Source organism: Aethalodelphis obliquidens, unplaced genomic scaffold (genome assembly GCF_003676395.1).
Source record: "Aethalodelphis obliquidens isolate GAN/ISIS:26980383/991018 unplaced genomic scaffold, ASM367639v1 scaffold37, whole genome shotgun sequence".
NCBI classification, from domain to species: domain Eukaryota; kingdom Metazoa; phylum Chordata; class Mammalia; order Artiodactyla; family Delphinidae; genus Aethalodelphis; species Aethalodelphis obliquidens.
The window spans coordinates 15,908,314-15,929,758 of NW_020837981.1; the positions used below are offsets into that span (position 1 = coordinate 15,908,314).

At 41.4% G+C, this 21,445-nt stretch overlaps 2 protein-coding genes across 2 annotated transcripts in view; both read left to right on the plus strand.

Annotated features, from left to right (window-relative positions):
• The window catches only part of PBLD (phenazine biosynthesis like protein domain containing), a 52,166-nt gene extending 30,721 nt beyond the window's left edge, over positions 1–21,445 (plus strand). Inside the window, exon 11 of the transcript XR_003437914.1 lies at positions 21,353–21,445. The gene's annotated coding sequence lies outside the window, so the exon portion shown is untranslated. The remainder of the gene's footprint in view (positions 1–21,352) is intronic.
• On the plus strand, positions 10,729–13,517 carry ATOH7 (atonal bHLH transcription factor 7). The gene has a single exon (XM_027130124.1). The coding sequence runs from the start codon at positions 11,851–11,853 to the stop codon at positions 12,307–12,309; it is 459 nt and encodes a 152-aa protein (XP_026985925.1). The 5' UTR covers positions 10,729–11,850; the 3' UTR covers positions 12,310–13,517.

A 21,445-nucleotide genomic window follows, 5' to 3' on the forward strand; every position in this document is an offset into this window, starting at 1 on the left:
CCAGTGCTTTCCATTTGTCTCTCTAAGTCTCCCACTCTTCCTCTCCTCCCCACATGGTAAACGGACTGGGATCAGATCAGGGGGAAGCAGTTAGGTGTATCTCCAGGCAGGTCTTGGATAAAACCAGAAAAGAGTTGGATCAGCTTCAGAAGCAGACTTGGTGGTTTGATTGAACTGGGTCACCTCCTTGACCCCAAGGCACTGATGCTGTCCACCAGCACCTGAAACCTGAAGACACACACTGCTACTGTTACGAGTTATGTCCCCATTTCTTTTTTTTTTTTTTTGGCCCCCAGGGTGGCATGCGGGATTTTAGTTCCCAGACCAGGTATCGAACCTGTGCCCCATGCAGTGGAAGTGCTGAGTCCTAACCACTGGACCTCCAGGGAATTCCTGAATCATGTCCCCATTTCCAGGCCAGTTATAATGAACCACAATATCTCTGTCACTCAGCTTCAACAACTATTAACTCATAGGCAATTTTGTTTTACCTATACGTCCACCCATTTCCCTTTGCCCTAGATTATTTTGAAGCAAATCCCACACATTATATAATTTCATTTGTGACTATTTCAGTATGTATCTCTAAAATATAAGGACTTGCGTCTTCCCTGGTGGTCCAGCAGTTAAGACTCCATGCTCCCAATGCAGGGGACCCAGGTTCCATCCCTGGTCAGGGAACTAAGATCCTGCATGCCGCAGCTAAGACCCAGCGCAGCCAAAGAAATAAATATTAAAGAAAAAAATATATATAAGGACTTAATGTAACCATGATATTTTTATTACACTGAAAATAATTAACAATAATTCCTTATCAAATGTGCAGTGTCCAAATTTCCCTCATTGTCTCATAAATATTTTTAGAGTTGGTTTGAGTCAGGATTCAAACAAGATCCACACATTGTACTTGGTTGATATGGTTCTAGCCTCTTGTTCTAATTTCCTAGGTTCCCTCTTCACTTTCTTCATGCAGGATACTTGTTATCAATGTGTCAGTTGTCCTACTGAGATTCTCAGTTCTGGATTTTGCTGATTGTGCCCGCCCCACCCCCCTCCACATGGTATCTCTTAACATGTTTCTCTGTGCCCTGGAGGTCATGCAAATTGCTTGTTGGAGGTGGAGGCCTAATAAGATTCAGGTTCAACTTTTTAGTTGATACACCAGGTGCTGTGTTTTTCCATCAGGAGGCATACAATGTCTGATTCTGTCTGTTTCTATCTCTTTTTAGTTGATTAACTGGACAATAGTTAGAAACATTCAAATAACAGTGGTAGGTTATTCACAGACATGTGTTACCACCAGGCCTTGGGCAATAAACTGTGGGTTAGGCTGGAGTTTGCATCTTACCCTGCCACCGATGCCCTTCTCTCTGTTGGCACTTCCTTTCCTGGGTCCCTTTATGTACAGTCACATTCTGGGCTGGCTGCCAGCTGAGCAGTGATCTCTGACCATCCTGTTCACCAGCCAGTTTTTTGCCCTGAAAGTTTTCTCAGCCCCAACAGTCTTCTCCCAGCACAGCCACCTCACCCTCAGCACTACCTGGAGTGTTTGCATGCTCCCAAGTCACTTTATAAGAGAAATCTTCAGGACTCAAAAGAATGACTAGAATGTCAAAGAGAAGAGGTTGGTTCCTTCATTTCAAAATAGCAAGTTAAACTTTTGAGTGTAAAGATATACAGATTAAAAAAAAAAAACACAGATATTTTTAAGATGGCCTTTTCCTTAATGTAGGAGTGTGGACTCAGGTTGCATTTTCCAAAAATGTTTCTGTGGGTACTGCTCTCTGGATATCCTCTGAGATGAACAGTTTCCATGGCCACATAATTTAGGAAACTCTGCATTTCCCATTCTGAGAAGGACCATGATCATAGTAAAGCCTGTACACCTTTGTTTAAGCCAGAATTTCCTTTTCTTTATTGAAGGGTAAGAGTTTCAGGGCACACTTTGGGAAACATACTTTGGGGGAACAAATAAAGCTGATCTTCTGGGTGAAGTGAGGCATGGGAGAAAGGGGGCACTGAAGGTTGGAAACAGCACTCTGGAATTTCTCTGACCTGTTTGAGGATGGAGACACTTGGGAGATCAAATTGGTAAAAGGTTCTTATAGTGGGCTTCTGCAGAAAACTTGTGCTCCAGGGTGTTTCTTGGCCTAAAGTCATCAAGTAGTTAAGTAAACTTTTGGCTTCCATCCGAGATGACTTACCTGCATCCTGCATGACACGGGGGAGCATGGAGGCCTGAACCAGTGTAACCTGGGTCCCAATCCCCTGTTCATCAGTTAGTAGCAAAGCAAACTTGCTAGGGTGAATCAAGTTACCTAGATGACCTAGAGTGACAGATTATATGGCAACCGGGCATTAGCCACTGGGGAACAGGACAAGTGAGCTGAAAGGAAGGGGTTGTGGGCATTACTTGTATTCTGAGCACTGCAGTCAGCAGTGGTTTTATGACTGGCAAAGCGTCAGGTGCTTAGTTGTCGGGTCCACTGAAGCCTCAAGAGCAGGCAGTGGCGGGGAGGTGAACATGCAAGCAGTGGAAGGCTGGAGTTGGAAGAGCCGACTCAGTGGTGAAACTGGCCCAGGAGGAGGATGGTCAGGAGCCCAGTGTCAGAGGGGTATTGCAAACTTAGGCTCCCTCTCCTTTGGTACTGACTTCTGAGGATCTGAGACTGTGTGAAGAGATGCAGAAGCAGGAGGCTTTATGTTTGGCGAAATGTGGAAATGATCAAGTGGTGGGTCCTGGGGCTCCAGAAGAATGTGTAGGATGAAGCAGGCCCCTTGTCCTCTTCTGAGAGAAGAGCAAGTGACCAGTTCTTGGGAGAAGAGAGCTCATGGTAAATGAGGGACCCCAGTAACCAGACTGAGGGTCGTACAGGCTGCAGGAACCTAAGGAGGAGGGCATACAGTGACACAGTGGGAGACAGGAAGTGGAGGGTGAGGGTGTTGCAGAAGGGTCCAAAGAGGAAGGCTGAGGTCAATGAATCCTTAGAAGCTTCTGATCCACCCCCAGGCACATCAGACTCCAAGCTCAGCACTAGGTACTAATTCTATACCAGTAGTGGGAGATGGTGCTCCAAGGAAACCTCAGACTTGGTTCGCAGAAATAGTCTAATCGTGCCTGCCAATAACCCACCCCACTGCCTACTGTTTAGCAGGGCTGAGACTTGCTGGGACTGACACAGTGCTGTGAACATGTCACAGCACTTTAATGAGGATCTACTATGTGCCAGGCATCATTCTAGGCACTGGGGGCCCAGTGATGAATAAGTCTCTTTCTCTGACATCAAAGCTCTTCTAGACAAGACTCAGTGCAGCATGGCGCATGGATTCTAGGAAGAAAGAGAACTGGGTTTCACATCTAGTCGCTGGCTGTGTAGCTTAGTTTAACCAGAGCCCTCAATTTTCTTGGCCACAAGATGAAGATTGTAACAGTCCCTACTCAAAAGATATGATGAGGCTAGGAGCTAAGACCTGGTAAGTTTGGTGTTTCCTGTAGGTGTTAATTTATTTATGGTGATGATATTGGTTTCCTTTGCTTAAGATCAGCCTGAGTAAGACCTTCAGTTAACAACAACAGCAAATATGTATTCACTGAACACTCTAGACCCAGATATCTAAAATTTGCCCCTTCCCTCAAAAAAACTTATAACCTATCTGGAGAAACAGAAAATAAATTCATCAGAATATAGCAACAATACCAAGTTTTAAATATCCATGAGGGTGGAGATTTTTGCAGTGTAGTCAACACTATTTCTAGGGCTTCCAACAGTACCCAGCACATAGTATGTGCAATACATATTTGTTGAATAAACGAATGAAAATTAGTTTGAAACAAATTGGTATATGGTTGCCAAATGAATAGAAAAGAGTATATACTCCTATGACTACCAATGTCAGACTCCACTTAGAGCCTAGGAATCTGATGGGTACAGATATCTGGTCAGCTAGGCATGATTTCTTTTTGCTCCCCACTCAGGGGAAGTCAGTAGGAGGCAGGAAAGTAAGACTCAAACACGATGGTGAGGAGGGACAGGGACACAACCTCAGAATTAAAAGACCTGGGTGTTTGGACATTTAGAATAACTTGTGCAGCCAAGCTGCTGAAACTGCACAAGGAAACAAAAAAGCAACACCAGCTCAAATCAACAGAAAACCGCTTCCCCTTGGGGCAGGGAGCTGGCATCAGCGACTGGCCTGGGCCGACGAGGCCTCTGGGCTTTTACTCTGCGCTGACTCAGGTACTGCCTGAAACCTGGATTGTAATGAGAGCCACCCTTTGGGGGAGTAAGCCACCTGCTCACTGTGAAGCAGCAGATATCACAATTTCAGAGCAGAAACAAAAGTAGCAGGCCTGTGGTCCCTGCCTTTGGAGGGTGCAGTTTCCCCCCAAAGAATTCTATTAGCAGGAGGAAAAAGAGCTGTGTTACTAAGGGGGACAGTTTCTACTCTCCCTTTGTGTGTGGGGTCCCTTCATCTCCCTTTTTCTCCTCCCTTCTTCCTTCGTTCCTTCAACCAGTATTTCTTGAGCATCTATTATGTACTAGACACAATTCTAGATACTGGAGATATAGCTAGGAACAGTACAGAGGAAGCCCCTGACTTCCTGGAGTTCCTAAACAAACAACTAAGGACATAAGCATCTGATAGAGCAGGAGCTGAATGATACAACAGAGCCAGCCAGGGAAGATCTGGGAAAATGGCATTTGAGGCTGGGGGAGCAACCAGTGAAGAAGCCCAAAGGTGTGGGTGAATGTGGGCAGTGGGGGAGGAGTAGCCTTTTGAGCGGGCAGCAGTAAGAGAGGTAGCCGAAATCCTTCCTCCAGAGTACAGTGAAATCTCCTTACTCTGAGCTCCTAACTGTACTAACCACACACTGCCTCATGCCTAGGACAGTGGTCCCAACTTTTCTGCTCATGTGCTCCTATCAGTTAAAAAAAACAAAAAGCACTGGTATATACTCACATATAAATATATGTATTTATATTTTGTACACTATAAAACATACCCTGAGACAGAAATTAAAAGAATGAGATAAAATAAATCAGCAAAATTTCTAATCATTTCGCATACTCTAATGGACTATCTAGTGCACCTCTTGGGGGCCATGACCCTGGTTTACTACTCAGGCTAGTCTTTTTTTTTTTTTTTCTTTTCTTTTTCTTTAAAGCTTTTCTTTATTATTATTATTTTATTTATTTATTTATTTTTTTGGCTGCACTGCAAGGCTTGCTGGATCCCGAGCCGCCAGGAATTTCCCTCAGGCAACTTTTTTGATGTGTCTTGGATCTTATCTCCACAACTAGATGGTGATTCCATTAGGCTAAATGCTGTCTTATCCCTGCTGTTGCCTGGCACAGGGCTGAACAGATGGAAATAGTAATTACTGTCCAAGAGACAAGGCTCTAATTCTGGCGGGCACATAGACCACGGGGCACCAGTGTGGAGGGTCTCTGTGCAGGGATAGGTCCTGTGGCCTTTCTGTGGCCAGGTGAAAGATTCCTTGTATCAGTCAGGGTTCAACCAGGGAAGCAGAGCCACTGTGAGTCTTATAGAAGAAGGAATTTATTATAAGGATGAGTCCTTACACAATTGGGGAAGGAGCTAGGGACATAAAGTTCCAAAAAGGGTTCTTGAAGGATGAGAGAACAGTCGCTAAGCAGCCCTGGCTGGGCTGAACGAGTCAGAGCTTGCAGGGGAGTCTGGAAGCCAAGCATGTCCAGCTGCAGGAGTAAGACTGGGTGGGGGCATTGGTGCAGAAGTCCGCTTCTTTGAGGCCACCACCTCTGTGAGTTCACGTGAAGCATCTGATGGTGGGCCTGGGGCCGCTGTTGGTCAGCAGGGCTGGCGGTTGGGAGGGAGCACTGGATGCAGCATGGGGAGGAGCAAGGACAAACTGGGATCTACCAGCACCTCTGCATCTGTCTCTCACGGCCTCTAATCTACACTGATCTTCAGACCATGGTGGCTTCACTTCTGCCTCCCAAGCTCATGCAGCTTCACTTTTGCCTAACTCAAACCCAGAAGCACACAGGGAAGGGCATTCTAAAAAACATAGCTCCCAGCCCAAATTTACCATAGAACAGTCCAGCACACCCCTGAGACTGATTCCCTTTGTTATGCATCTATCTACGTTCATGAAAAGACGTCATGATTATTACTTTTTTTTTAAAAAATGTATTTATTTAGGCTGTACCGGGCCTTAGTTGCAGCACGGACTTCTTAGTTGCAGCATGCATGTGGGATCTAGTTCCCCATCCAGGGATCAAACCCAGGCCCCCTGCATTGGGAGTGCAGAGTCTTGCCCACCCTGTACCGCCAGGGACGTCTGAGAAACATCATGATTATTGATTCATCTTCTCAGATACCTACCTCAGTTCTAGGAAGGGAAGGACCCTGGATGGTGAGTGCAAACATTTCAGTCACTGGAAAAGTGGAGCATCTCCTGAAAATTAATGCTTTAAAATATGTGTCTGTCATTGTGAGATTGAACCTCTAACTACAATGAAAACACCAAATCTGCTACCCAGTAAGGCCCTGAGCTGCGTTTTTTTAGCCTCTGATATGTCAAACTTAGATTGCTCCAGTATCAAAGGCAGAAGGAGCTCCTTTGAATTTAACCTCATCTCCCTGTCCCTATTCACTCTGTGGGTCAAGCACTGAAGAGAAAGGAAATAAAAATGATCTGGATAATTGCAACAGGTCATTTTGTTTATCTAAACAAGCACCTGTATTGCATTTAATTGTATGCCAGGCATAGGTCTAAGTGCTTTACAAAGAGGAACTAACTCAATCCTCATATCAGTTCTATAAGATCTATTATTAACCCTCCTTACAGATAAGGTAAGAGGCTTAGAGAGGTTAGGTAAATTGCTCAAGGTCACACAACTGGAATTCACATCATGCTTAACTGTAGCTTTTTTTTTTAATTGGAATATCGTTGATTACAATGTTGTTAGTTTCAGGTGTACAGCAAAGTGAATCAATTATACATGTACATATATCTACTCTTTTTTAGACTCTTTTCCCATATAGGCCATTGCAGAGTATTGAGTCGAGTTCCCTGTGCTATACAGTAGGTTCTTATTAGTTATCTATTTTATATATAGTAGCATGTATATTGTCAGTCCTAATCTCCCAGTTTATCCCTTCCCCCTTAACTGTAGCTTTATGTGTAAAAGGTTCAAAAATTATTCATTAAAGTCAAAAGCTGCAGAAACTGATGATGAAATATCATTTTCATTATCACTTGTAAAGTATTAGATGTCATTTAAAGAGTGACTTTCTTAGGGACCTGGCAGAGGTCTTTATTTAATAAAACCTCATTTAATGCTCACTACTGGCCTGTGAGGTATGTGTTATGATTCCACTTTGCAGATGGAGAAATCAGAGAAGTGATTTGTGCAAGAGTACACAGCTAGCTGAAAGGAGATCCAGGATTCAAAACTGACTTCAAAGATGCTGCTCAGCCCAGACACTAAGAGGAGGCTAAGATCTACCACCCAGAGTCCAAACCCTACAAGTCATTCTGGCTCTTGGCACTAGAAGCTAAATCAGACTCCCAAGCCGGAATTCTCAAGCAGCATGTGCTGGGGGTTGGAGAATCAGCTGGGGCCCTTTAGTGAGCCCGTATTTTCTGGAGGTGAGAGATCATTTCTGGGGCCTAGGACAGGGCCTCCCATCTTTTTCATCTCTCTCTTGGCCCCATTGTTAGTCTCTGTCGCTTCTTAGTTTCCTCCCTCCACTGGGTTTTCTCTTCCCTGGATCATTGAGGGGCAGGCAACAGAGATGCCAGACTTTGCCTCTCCCTTCCTTTCTCTAAACACTTAAATCCTTTTGCAGTTTTTTCCCCACTTGGTAACTACGTAGCACGTTATAAAATCACAAGAATGTTTAAGACCTTGCACTTCTGGTCTTTAATGAAATATAAGTGGAACTCAGCTTCATTGTTCCTTTGTCTTTTGCTGGCTCACCTCTGATGTCTTTCAGGTACTCAGAGTCCCCCAGTTGCCATGCTCTCCAGAAGCAAACCTCATTCCTCATATTCCATATTATTTTTGCAAATTCAGAATGAACAAGTGTTCTCCTCTCTTTTAATTGTGTGTTTCTTTGGAGAGTTTTTATTTAGAAAATTATAGTTTTGGATAATTAAGATGTTTACCCTTTAACCTAGTCTATCCATTTAATGTAGTAATTTCCAGCCATTGATCTTTTACCACTAAAATAATGTTTCTCCTACTTTTCTGCTCCTACAGGTGTAAGCTCTTTCTATCTTCCACTCTCTCCCATCTCCATCTGCCAGTTTTGATTTCTGGCCAACCCTAGACATATAGTAACTGCCAATTCACCTGGTAGGATCATGCCCTCAGTATAGAAACATGGTAGAAATTAGTCTGACATGCAAATTCTTATGGCTCAAATGGCTATAGTTGTGTTTCTTGATAAGAAAGGATCAATTCTGCATTCAAAATGTGGATCTAATGTGTGTTCTTTACAAAGTGAGGGAATGTAAATTATTTGTAAAGGTTATTCACTGGCAACACACGCATTCTGATTGGCATTTATCTATCATTTACGTAACATTTTTTTCAGCCACTCAGGCTGGGTTGTTTATTATTTATTATTTTCTATGCACTGTGCTAGACACTAGGGTTATGAAATAAATGACACTGTCCTTTAAGCACAAAATTTCTGATTCTATTCCTGAAACTTTTACTAGTGATTCTGCTGACTTTGGGAAGTCATTAGTGGATCTCAGCTGCCCCAGTATAAACTGAGGGGCTTGTATTAAGTGATCTCAATTTTAAAACTTCTAAAATTAGAGGCTACAGGAGATTTGACTTCTTAATTCAGTCACTAAGTTGCTCAGTGCCTTTGAATCTAATGTTTAGTCTCTGGATCTCAGTCTCCTCCTCTATAAAATAAATGGAAGGTATTAGAGCAGGTTTGGAAACGTGTATTCCAAGGAACTTTGTTAAAAGACCTTTCTAGGAAGAAAGGGTTCTGTGTTCGAGAAGGTCTAGGAAACTCTGGAGTCAGAAGGTTTCTTTACTCCAGGACTTCTCAGAAACTTTACTATACCAATTTTGCTTCATGACTCTAAGTAGGAGATAGCAGATGTGCTTCCCAAATTTACTTGACAGTGGAATCCTTTTCCCCCAGAAGCATCTTTGTAGTACTAATAAATTGTCCTTCAGAATACATCTGGGCAATGAATTACTATATACCTTCTAAGGCCCTTTATTGCAGCAATACTGTCTATCCTTGGATCAATTTCATGTCACAGATATCTGCTAGTTTGTTCTAATATAGCTGTGTGGTGTGCACACTGCTGGGCTTCCTTTTTCTCTTCAAGTTGTGTTTACAATTCTCTTGGTGCACAGGCTATAATCTCACCAACCCTGAATACATGGTCTGCAAAATCATGCATCTCATTAGCACTTTGGTCAATAGTGTCCAGAACAGTATGTTTTTTAGGGAAACATTCCAAAGGGTAGCACAGAGGAGGCTCCTTGGGAGAAACAGATGAGATAAATGAACATGAGAAATAATAGCATTAGTAGGGCTGATTTCCATGAAAACTCACAAAAATGTATTTGACATTTTGATGACTAAACATAGTCTCTCCTGTCACAAGACTGCTGTTCCTGACCAAGGCTGTTAAGAATCAGAGTAATAGAGCTGAGTGTCTCCATGCAAAATTCTGTGTTCAACATCTGTCATGCTGGAGATCATTAACGTCCAATTGCATTCTATTGTCTTCATGTTACTCAACTTCATTTCATTGTCATTGCTTCAGCTGGGGATTAATCAACTATTTATGGGAAGACAGGACTTGGAGTCAGGGCAGTCACAATGGGGTTTTAGTCTCAAGCAATGGTGAGGGAAGTAAGACACAGTTAAAAGCCTCCTGATTTGTGGGAGCTTGTTGATAATTTAATTAAACAAAAATATCTGAGAATAATGCCTACATAATCCATATTTCAAAAGGAGAAAGAACAAACTTGGTCTTAGTAAAGAATCCAGAAATGATTCTGGCTTGAATCTATTTGGAACTGGTTTCTTTGCCACCTTACTCTTCCTTAAGAGCTAGAAAGAAGCTGAGATAAGAGAATCAAGTTAATGGTTTCTCTATAAATCAGCACATCACTATCAATAGTGGAAATCATGCTTCATTATTGTTCCTGAGGACAGCTGACACAACTGAAACATCCAAGTAGTATGACATATTTATAGCTTTATGAGGTGGGGGAAAAGTCTTCCATTAGGAATTATTTTCTAAAACCTCACAAATCACTTAGATATTTCCATTTTGCACATGTATGCACATTATGATTAGTTTTATTAGATTTAAAAGTCAAATTAAATAATTAAGTGATTATCATCTCAATATATGTCCCAAAAACATTTATAAACCGGTGTCAGGGGGAATTTAGTATAAATTCTGAATTTGCCTGAGTATCCAAGCTCACGCAATCCAATTATATAGTAGGATAATATACATCTTTTACATCCACATTAATATCTTTTTCAAACCATTTTTAAAATTGAACTATAGTTAATTTACAATGTTGTGTTAGTTTCAGGTGTACAGCAAAGTGATTCAGTTTATATATACATTCTTTTTCAGATTTTTTTCCATTATAGGTTACTACAAAATATTGAATATAGTTCCCTGTGCTATACAGTAGGTCCTTGTTTATCTATTTTATATTATAGGAGTGTGTATATGTTAATCCAAAACTCCTAATTTATTCCCCACCCGATCCCCTTTGGTAACCATAAGTTTGTTTTCTATGTCTGTGAGCATATCAATATCTTTTAATATGCTGTAATAAATTATTCTGCAGAAAACAGCCAAATTATTTGCACAGTAAAATTTCAGGTCTGAAATAATATTAGGACCTGCTAGTTTGTCCCAACTTGCTTAATAGCTAAAATAAAATGAATATACTCAGTTGAATACATTCAATCAGCATTGTGCAAAATTGCCACACATCTTGACAAAGCGAAATTTTCTGACACTAAACGTCTAAATATCTTAAATTTTCAAGACCAACATATTCACACAAGTGATTTCTAGTAATTTAAAAACCTTGGTTCAGTTTTTGGTAATGTAAGCTGCTCGCTGATATGGGAAAGGATGAACCAAGCCATCCGCCCACCCCCACCTTGTTATTCTTTTGGGGACAGCCCGGCCACTCCAGATGGTGTGTTAGTGTTGGACATAGCTTTGGAGAAACTTCCAACAGACGAAGGCTGTAATGTCAGGATTTTGCCGTGCGTCGTCCCCCTTCCCCCCTGCAGTTCCCAGGGTAGGAAGGTGCTGAGATGGAAGCCGAGGGACGCCCGCCCACCTGCCACCACCTGTTTGCCTCCTTCAGCCCTCTGCTATAAATTCTCCTCCTTCAAAGATTCATCCAGCACTCTCCGACAGCTACTGCAGAAGAAGCGCTCCTTTCCTCTCTGAGCTTGGGGAAAGATTTTTGTCTTCCAGAAAAGAAGTCTCGGGCTTTCCCAGAGGACTTGAAAGACATTACCCGAACCAGCGACACCAATTCTGCTGCAGGAAAGTTCCCTTCTCTTTTTCAACTTCACGTTGGGAAAATGACTTCCTCTTCCACATCTCAGTTTCCCCTAAACTTTGGCAAGTGAAGAGACATCAATCTGGTTATCCAATAGGACAGAGGGCGGGGCCCCGCACTCCCACTACAAACTTCGATTCCACACGGTTGCTTTGTGCATGACTTATTTGCTACGAAGAGCCAAGTTGCAGAGCGGCTCCATACACCAGCCCACGCACAGGTCCTGAGCAGACCAGAGAGCTCGGCGCCTCCCTCTGTCCAGCGGGGGATGAAGTCCTGCAAGCCCAGCAACCCGGCGGCTGGAGCGCGTGCCGCGCCCCCGTGCGTGGGCGGCGCCGAGTGCGCGGGTACGTGCGCCGGGGAGGGGCGGCTGGAGAGCGCGGCGCGCAGGCGCCTAGCGGCCAACGCGCGCGAGCGGCGCCGCATGCAGGGGCTCAACACGGCTTTTGACCGTCTGCGCAGGGTGGTACCCCAATGGGGCCAGGATAAAAAGCTGTCCAAGTACGAGACCCTGCAGATGGCGCTGAGCTACATCATGGCTCTGACCCGCATCCTGGCCGAGGCAGAGCGATTCGGCTCCGAGCGGGACTGGGTCAATCTCCACTGTGAGCACTTCGGCCGAGACCACTACCTTCCGTTCGCGGGCGCGAAGCTGCCGGGCGAGAGCGAGCCCTACGGCCAAAGGCTCTTCGGCTTCCAGCCCGAGCCCTTCCAGATGGCCAGTTAGGACGCGCGACCCTGCCGGAATGAGACGCCCAGTGATCCGCGCTCTGGAGCCGTAACCTTCCCCCAAGTAGCTGGTCGGGTTATCGGTGGCGTAGGATGCATTCTTAGAATAAAATTAGCAAATTTCCAAGTTACTTTTATTCGCATCCCCAGTCCTAGGGACGCAATGACTTTATTGCTTTTCTTTTATTCCTCCTTAGTATGTTGTAGATTTCATTAATGGATCTTGGAATGGTTTTGATTGCTGAAAGTAATGCCCCCTCCCCCTTTTCTGGACTACCTTGAGAGAAAACAATCTTAAGAAAAATAGGATTAGGTTATACTGCAGGTTTAGCCCTTACTTTCTTAAACTTTGTAAGTTTGTCCTGTTAGGGTGAAGTTACAGTATCTGTTACTTGTGTATACTTAATAGAGAGCTGCCTTCCTGTCTTGTAAATGCAGTTATGCTTAGTGCATTGTGTGTGCATGCATGAAGTAGTAGAAAGTTTTCTTCTTTTTTTTGGTAGAGTACATGGACGTGAGTGCTCTGTATTTTTAAAACTGTGTATACATTATTAAAATATAGATTTTGTAAAATATAATTAAAAACGTGGGTTTGTTTTTCATGCCAAGTGCCCTGCTAGTTTCCTGATGGCACTAAAGGCCTGTTTGTTTGGGGGGGTGATGATATTGAGTGCTTATCTGAGTAAAGATGTGGAGTGTTTAAATCTAATCCCACCAATTGGCAAAGTGCTGTTTTGTAATACTTCATCAAAAAAAAGACAAGCTGATGAGAGTACAAGTAATTAATTTGAAAGTTTTCTCTATCAACTTGGAAGTATAGATATATTTTTCATGGTTTTTAAAAAGATTAAATTAACTGAAATAATGTTTAGCTTTTAAGAAACTAGATTTACAGTTCCTTAATATTTTATTTTCCTTATTAAACCAATTACTAACTACTAATTCCTTACAAGTACCCAAATATATTTGCATATATACATTTGTGTGTATATATATATATGGCTTTTGGAAGTGATTTTCTTTTAATCAGTACCAGTTGAGCAATAAGGGCTTCACTACCATCAAGGCTAATCAAAAAAGGAGCAATATAATACACATGGTATTGGTTTGAATTACTTTTATAAATTTGCTTAACCATTGGATGAATAAACCAAGTCCTTAATGTAAAGAACGACTTGGTCAACAGCACTGCACGCTTTTGGGAGAATGTCTTGCTAATAATTGGAAAAAGCAAGGCTCTGTGCATTTGGAACTTGTCACAAGTCAACAAAAACAGCATTTCCCAAACCCTTTTATTATGTGTTCCAACAACTAACATCAAGGCACAGCCACCTATTTGCAGTTTATCTACAAAGTCTTCATCAAAATTTTTACTTTCTTAGTTATCCCTGATTATCAAAATCCTTTTGGTTTGTAATGAGCAGAAGTATCTTCCCCATAAACTAAAACTTACAAAATCACAAGTGTATCACTAGAAATCCATTGAGAGACTAATGATGAATTTCCCTTTCCTTCTGATATCTGTTAATAAGAAACTGAGGTGTCCTCAGGACTTTCCTTCCTCGGTGCAAATTAGAAAATAAAATGTTTAACCTCTTGACTTCAGCAGCTCTTAGAAGACATTATAGTTCCAGCAGACAACACGGCTCTAGAAGTGATGATGCCCAGACCACTTTCTGGTCCTACTCCACTCTGCAGTGGGTACTGGGGCTATGGCAACCCTAAGGGCACCTGCCTTCCTCACTATTTGGGCACAATACTCTACTTATTTATACTTAAAATGCTTCATTAGTAGCCCCAGTAAGTTTCTGGAGTTTGTAGAATGAAATAAAATCAGTGTTAAAATAGAATGTGTTAATCAGAGAGGATCTCACAGATGTATTCAGATGGTTAGTCCTTTTTTTAGGTAGGGTGCACATTCCTCTCTCTGGACGGTAAATACCCTGCAAAAGAGAACCATACAGGGATAAACATGCAATATATACATTTGCTTATCACCTTAACAGCAGTTTCTTTTTTTTAAGTTAATCTTTATTGGGGTATTGTTATTTTACAACGTTGTGTTAGTTTTTACTGTACAGCAAAACGAATCAGCTATACATATACATATACCCCCTCTTTTTTGGATTTCTTTCCCATTTAGGTCATCACAGTGCATTAAGTAGAGTTCCCTGTAAGTAGAGGGAACTAAGAGGGAACATTAAGTAGAGAACATGCTATACAGAATGTTCTCATTAGTTATCTATTTTATACCTAGTATCAATGGTATATATGTGTCAATCCCAATCTCCTAATTCCTCCCACCGCCCCCTTTCCCCCTTGGTATCCATACATTTGTTCTCTACATCTGTGTCTACTTCTTAATGAAATCAAACAATTTAATTAAAATGATGCTATTCTAATCCTATGCCTCTTCTCCCCCATCCCCATTCCCCCCAAAGAGTGGGAATCTGTTAACTGTTATGCTTTTAGTTGCCCATTTCTGTGGTTTGGAAATCTCTGGAAGCAACTTAACTCTTACCAAATTCCTAAGCTTTCCACCCCACTTGATGTACTATTTTTTTCCTGAAAGATATTTGAGGGAAAAGTAAATGGGTCTCAGTGATCAAACCCAATCTATGATAAAACTCCTCAAACTGTATGTTGGGGAATCCATCATGGTTTATGGATTAGGAGCTTAGATAAAACAAATGTAAAATATTTGTGGAGTTAAGGTTCATTTATTACTATACATAACAGAATTTAGATTACCAAGCAATCTAAAAGTTGCTACAATATACTATATTGTCTCGCCTTTGAAAATCTGTTCTTTCTAGTTTCATAACACATTGAACACATTGAAATTCAAAAATATTCTTTTATTCGGGCTTCCTTTTCTTAAGAAATCAACAAATGTTATCAAGCATCTACCCATACCCTGCCTTCTTCAACATCATCCTTGTCCTTGTGTAGGCAGCCAAGAAGAATACACATGTACTAATCAGTAAGCCGCCCTGAACAGTGCAGCTGAATGCTTCAACTGTAGAGTATTGGGAATATGTACCATAAGAGCTCCTAAGAGATATTAAGTAACAAAAGAAGACCCACTCCCAGGCAGGGTTTGAGTCCCATTAGTTATTATATGTGGGCTCTCCCTAGGTGCCAGCTGCAGGTAGAGGCCAAACCCCAGGGTCAGAAGTCTTGAAGAACCCTATACAAGTGAATGGGGCTATGAAGATGGGAAAGGCCATCTAAGCTAGTGGTTCTCAACCCAGACTGCTCATTAGAATCTCAGGTAGGGAGTCTTGAAAAACTTACCAAATCTGGGGCCCCCCGTTCAAGAATTGATTTAACTGCTCTGAGGTGAGGCCTAGGCATAGATATTTTTTCAGGACTCTCCGGGTGATGCTAACTGGCTGATGGGGTTGAGAACTGCTTAATTAAACAATATCTACTATGACACCATTAACCTTGTTACCAAAAACTGACTATATTGTTGTCACAGTCTTTGTATTTGCAGATCTTAAGAAGGATTAGGCTATCTTTCTTAACATCCAGTTACACCCAATTTCTTAATTAATGAGGTGACCATTATATTAATGAAGATCTAACATTTCTGCTGGATATGAGCCAGATGGAATGTATTTGGGTTGTGGGTAACAGCGCTACAGGATTCAACAGTTAAGGCTCAGTTCACTACTTAAATTTTGCCATCTTAGAGTAAAAGCAAAGTGTTATTTTGGACTGAATTTTGCTCTGCTCTCTGCTTAGGTTTCACTAAAGATATCTCTTTTTGCTGCCTGTGGGTGACAGAGATTTCAAAGCACTTATAAGACCATAAATATATGACCAACCTTTTCACATGTATACCCATTCCTTGCTCTGATCATGAATATACTAGAGGGTGCAAGCTTTAACGAGTGTTTTATTGAATTAACACAGGACTTTTGGATGGCTGTTTCAAACTGGTAGTGTACCCCCAAAATACCCAAGCCGAAAAAAAACTACTGAGAGCAAGAACTTACCCATCTCACATAACAAAGTCTGGGACCAAAACACAAAACAAACCCAGTAACTAACTGAGAATAAATAAAATTTTATTTAATGAATAAAGAAACAGTCCATCACATCCTCTAAACTGCTTTTTAAAACATCCAGGTTGAATTAAATACTGGTTCTTAATTTTTCTTTTTCTAATTGCAAAGTTTCCAAACAAAACACAACCTCCAATAAATCTTTAAGAAAACACAACTAGGAAACAGCAATGGGTGTCATGGAGATGATGTGGGCTACTGGAATACAATGCCATATACTTCCTGGAGAAAGACACAGTAAATGCTCACAAATATTTTGGCTTAAGCGATCATTGGTTTTCATTTCCAAAGAATATCTAACATGCACGATGCAGAGGAAAGGAATAAAAGCCAAGATCCATTCATTGCTTTCTAGTAATAGAGACGAAATATACAGTTTATATAGTTCACACATTTCAAAATGGTTACTAAAATAGTTTTTCCATTAGGATTTCAATAACCAAAAAGGTACTTTAGAAAATAAGTTGACTCTAGCTTCCTGAGATGGAAGCATATCATGTTTGTAAGCCTTCTGGGGCCTGGTGTGTTTTCAAGTGGAAAGAACTCATGCAGGAAGAGAAAGGAAAAGCATAAGATGTGTCCCTTGACCATGATTGAACTGTTAGCTATGGGTGTGTGTGTGTGTTGGTGTGTGTGTGTGTTGGTGTGTGTGTGCACATGCCTTCGGACACAAGAACTTTGTCAGTTCTCATGGCTGAAATGAATCATGGAGTTTAAATTCAGACTTGATGTAGCTAAGAATTTGAAAACAGAGACCAAAGGATATGTTCATTTTTGAGGGTCCGTATCCATCTGTTATCCTAAGGTTGATTCATTTCAACATAAGGCTAATGACATGCTAGTACAGAATATTTCTTCATTAGAGCCTAGAGAAGTACAATGGAGTTGTCCTGAACTGCGTAATCCAGAAAGGAATACAGGGACTCTCTTCCTATTTCTCTGTGCATTGCGGAGTCATTATTTCCACTAGCTTTGATCATAGATGCAGGACTCTGAGTTCCCTTAGGCTATTCTGCCTATGTTGAAATAAATTTCCCTGGAATCTGCCTGTAGAAAGCAGATAGGATATTTCTTGAATTTATTTAATTTTTCTCCAGATTTTTTTCAACCACATAGCATCTTTTTTTTTTTTTTTTACATCTTTATTGGAGTATAATTGCTTTACAGTGGTGTGTTAGTTTCTGCTTTATAACAAAGTGAATCAGTTATACGTATACATATGTTCCCATATCTCTTCCCTCTTGCGTCTCCCTCCCTCCCACCCTCCCCATCCCACTCCCCTAGGTGGTCACAAAGCACCGAGCTGATCTCCCTGTGCTATGCGGCTGCTTCCCACTAGCTATCTATTTTACGTTTGGTAGTGTATATATGTCCATGCCACTCTCTCACCCCGTCACAGCTCACCCCTCCCCCTCCCCATATCCTCAAGTCCATTCTCTAGTAGGTCTGTGTCTTTATTCCCGTCTTACCCCTAGGTTCTTCACACATAGCATCTTGGAAGAAGAAATTCCCCCACTGTGTACTACCCTTCTCAGGAAATACAAAGTAGTGGGACCGGGAAGAAATGTGAACTTGTTAAACAAATTAACTACTTACTTTGGAGAAAAATATTTTTACCATTTTCTTTGGATTGAAAAAACCCCTGCTATCACTTTTTTTAAAGGGTCTCTACAGTAAACTTCATAAGTATTTATTTATCCTACCCTCCATCCTGGGAAAGTCTCAGATATTTTGTTTATTTCACAGATAAAGAAACAGAGACTCCAGAGTTATAACAAAATTAGAGAACGTATCTGAAATTCATCTGAATGATTAAAATTCCTATTGGAATTCACCTGAGAATTCCTAGACATAAGGAGCTCTCCGAATGCTATTAAATGTTTTATAGATTTTTATCTTGACAGGAAGATAATGAGAGAGAAGAGTAGGTCATGAAACTTAATGCTAAAGCTTGAAAAAATAAGTGAAATTTAATCAGAAAAGAGGATATGGTACCTCTGAAATCAAAATACTGAGAAAGTAAAAGTTAATTAACCAGTGTGCATTAAAAAATACAGTTGCACTCAAATTATCTCATTTGAATTATTTCAGGGTTTTACCTCTCCTTAAAATACACAGTAAAACGGGACTTCCCTGGTGGCACAGTGGTTAGGAATCCGCCTGACAATTCAGGGGACACGGGTTCAAGCCCTGGTCTGGGAAGATCCCACATGCTGCAGAGCAACTTAGCCCGTGCGCCACAACTACTGAGCTTGCGCTCTAGAGCCCGTGAGCCACAGGTACTGAGCCTGCATGCTGTAACTACTGAAGCCTGTGCTTCTAGAGCCCGTGCTCTGCAACCACAATGAGAAGCCCGCGCACCACAATGAGGAGTAGCCCCTGCTCGCCACAACTAGAGAAAGCCCGCGCGCAGCAACGAAGACCCAACGCAGCCAAAAAAAAAACCCCAAACGGTAAAACTGTTTATACTGTGTGCACATACATTTAGTAATCTTTTGGTAATGACTGCTGTGGTCAATACTAGAATGTAGTTAGTTCACTGGATTCTTGCCCCACTAATTGTGGGGAAATTATAGGAATCTGTCTCCAGTTTGCAGATAACTCACTGAATATGTGTAGAAACATCAGGTTCTTTGGAATTTTGGAACATTGAGCAATTCATTCTTACCACATTATATGAAAATCATTCATGTTTCCTAGTGTGTATTAAAGTACTTCTTATTTTAAGAAAACTATACTGGTAACTCCATTCATTTCCAATCGAAACTGGTCAAGCATCCCCCACCCTGCCACCCCCATCTTTCCCATCTTTAAGTTTCATTTTAATGTGTCCCTGTTTTCAGTTAGGAGGTAGAACGAATTTTTATCTTAGAAAGTAAAAAACATTCTATGAGAAGTTTACTGGACTTGCTGGATATTTTAGGAAGACTAAAACCCAGTTATCTTTCTGTTCCTCTAGAGATATCTGACCAGGTTATAACGTATGTGGTAATTTTTACAATTTGAATAATTTAAAAAATCTCTTTTAAGTATCGAATATATGTATTTGTACATTAAAAAATCAGTTCAATCATCATCAAAAAAAACCAATCTTTAAACCTGGAAACTAGCACTGTTTTCTGCATTTTAAAGAAAAATGCCCATTTATGTCAACTGTCAAATATTTATTGTCAAATAATGTTGAAATATTTTAGTTTTTACTATTAGGGAAACATTTTCTACTCACTTGTATGTTAAATCTTTTAGCAAATTAGTATATATGCCTCTACAGTACAGCAATTTTCTTTATTGCTTACACTCAGCATTTATGGCACAATTCTCAGAGGATTGAAAAGTGTGTTCTTTCTCTATTTCTTGCAATTTCAAGGCTATTGCTCTTCGGAGTTTGAAGTGGCCATTACTTAAATACGAACAAAAAACAGCCTGTTTATGGTTCTATAGCACCAAGTATGCTAACTAATATAATTAGGCAGAAAAAGGAGGCAAACATATTTTTAACAAATATGCATTTTTTTTGCATCGCACAGATTTTTTAAAAAACATGGTAGTAGCAACTTTTTTTTAGCATACTGATGACCACTGCATTGTCAAAGTTTAGAAGATGCTTGGCATTCTTCAAGCAATGCTTCAGTAATTAACTTTCTGAAATATTGATCCACTTAAAACAAGAAAAGACAATCAGTGGTGAAAAGGACTTCAACAAGCTCTATTGCAATCTAAGTATCTGTTCATCTTCCTGGTGAGGCCCAGTGATTTTCAACTCGACCGTAAGTGGAAATACTTTGAGTCCAGGTTACCCCTGAAGGGACCTTGAATAAAGGTCATTATGAGTAAATTTGCCTTTGAGTTTACAACCAACTTATAAATAGCCCATATACAAACAGACTCAGGCCAGGATCTCAGCTTGGAAGGTTCTTTGGGAGTGTGTAGGGAGGAAGAGGACAGGAGGAGGCTGTGATCAACCAGAATAACTTGGATGTCTGACTCAGTTTTCTAGACCTCCCCTCCCGGCCTGATTTTTTTTTTTTTTTTCCTTTTGCCAGCAGTTCCATCTATTAGAAGTTGATGGAAGTAAGGAAGCAACTGCTTTTAAAAGCTCAGCTCCTCTGTGAAGTTAGACTCTCAGGCATTCAGGATTTGTTCGATTGGACTGCTTTCTTCTGACCCCTAAGCCAAGATGCATGGAACAGGAGTTAGGTCATTTTGGAGCATGAGGCATGTTGGCAGGTTGTGGGGAAGCGGTGAGGGGATGGGTTACAGCATGGGGTGGGGGGGGTTACAGAACATGGGGCACAGGGCATCTCAGAGAAAAACACGGAATGGGGATAGAAGCAGAAAGGACCTCAGACACTGTAGCTTGGACATGTAGACACAAAAAAGGAGGAAGTAGTCTTTCTTCTATTAGCAGCTTGGCGGTTTGGTTTTTTTTTTTAAATTAATTAATTAATTTATCTTTGGCTGCATTGGGTCTTCGTTTTGGTGTGCAGGCTTCTCATTGCGGTGGCTTCTCTTGTGGCGGAGCATGGGCTCTAGGCACGCCAGCTTCAGTAGTTGTGGCGCACGGGCTTAGTCGCTCCATGGCATGTGGGATCTTCCTGGACCAGGGCTCGAACCCGTGTCCCTGCATTGGCAGGCATATTCTTAAGCACTGTGCCACCAGGGAAGTCCGGCGGTTTGGTTTTAATGCTGCATTTTCTTTCCCCATTTTCCCTCTGATCCCCATTTCCATGATTAAACAAGTTATGAAAAGCCCTTCACTTGTTTGGAAAGAAGGGTGCTTATGAGGTCTGCATAGCTTTTTGAAAAAAGGGCCAGAAGGATTGTACCAACTTTCCCTCTTTCCCTGGGCCATTTTTGCAGTTTTGGAGATTTCTCCGAGGGCTTCATGAATGCTGCATGTCCAACAAGTGTAGTGCAAAATAGTAGGGTCTAATAAGACCAAAGTGCATGTTTATTTCTACTTTCCAGACATGCATTGCACGTGCAACAAGGAGGAAGTACATTCTTCACTGACGCCGACGCTACAGCCTATGCTATCTGCAGCCCTTCGGACCTTTTAGG

Bases quoted from the DNA above. Each gene is read 5' to 3' on its own strand.
- ATOH7 (XM_027130124.1), top strand. From the start codon at position 11,851: ATGAAGTCCTGCAAGCCCAGCAACCCGGCGGCTGGAGCGCGTGCCGCG.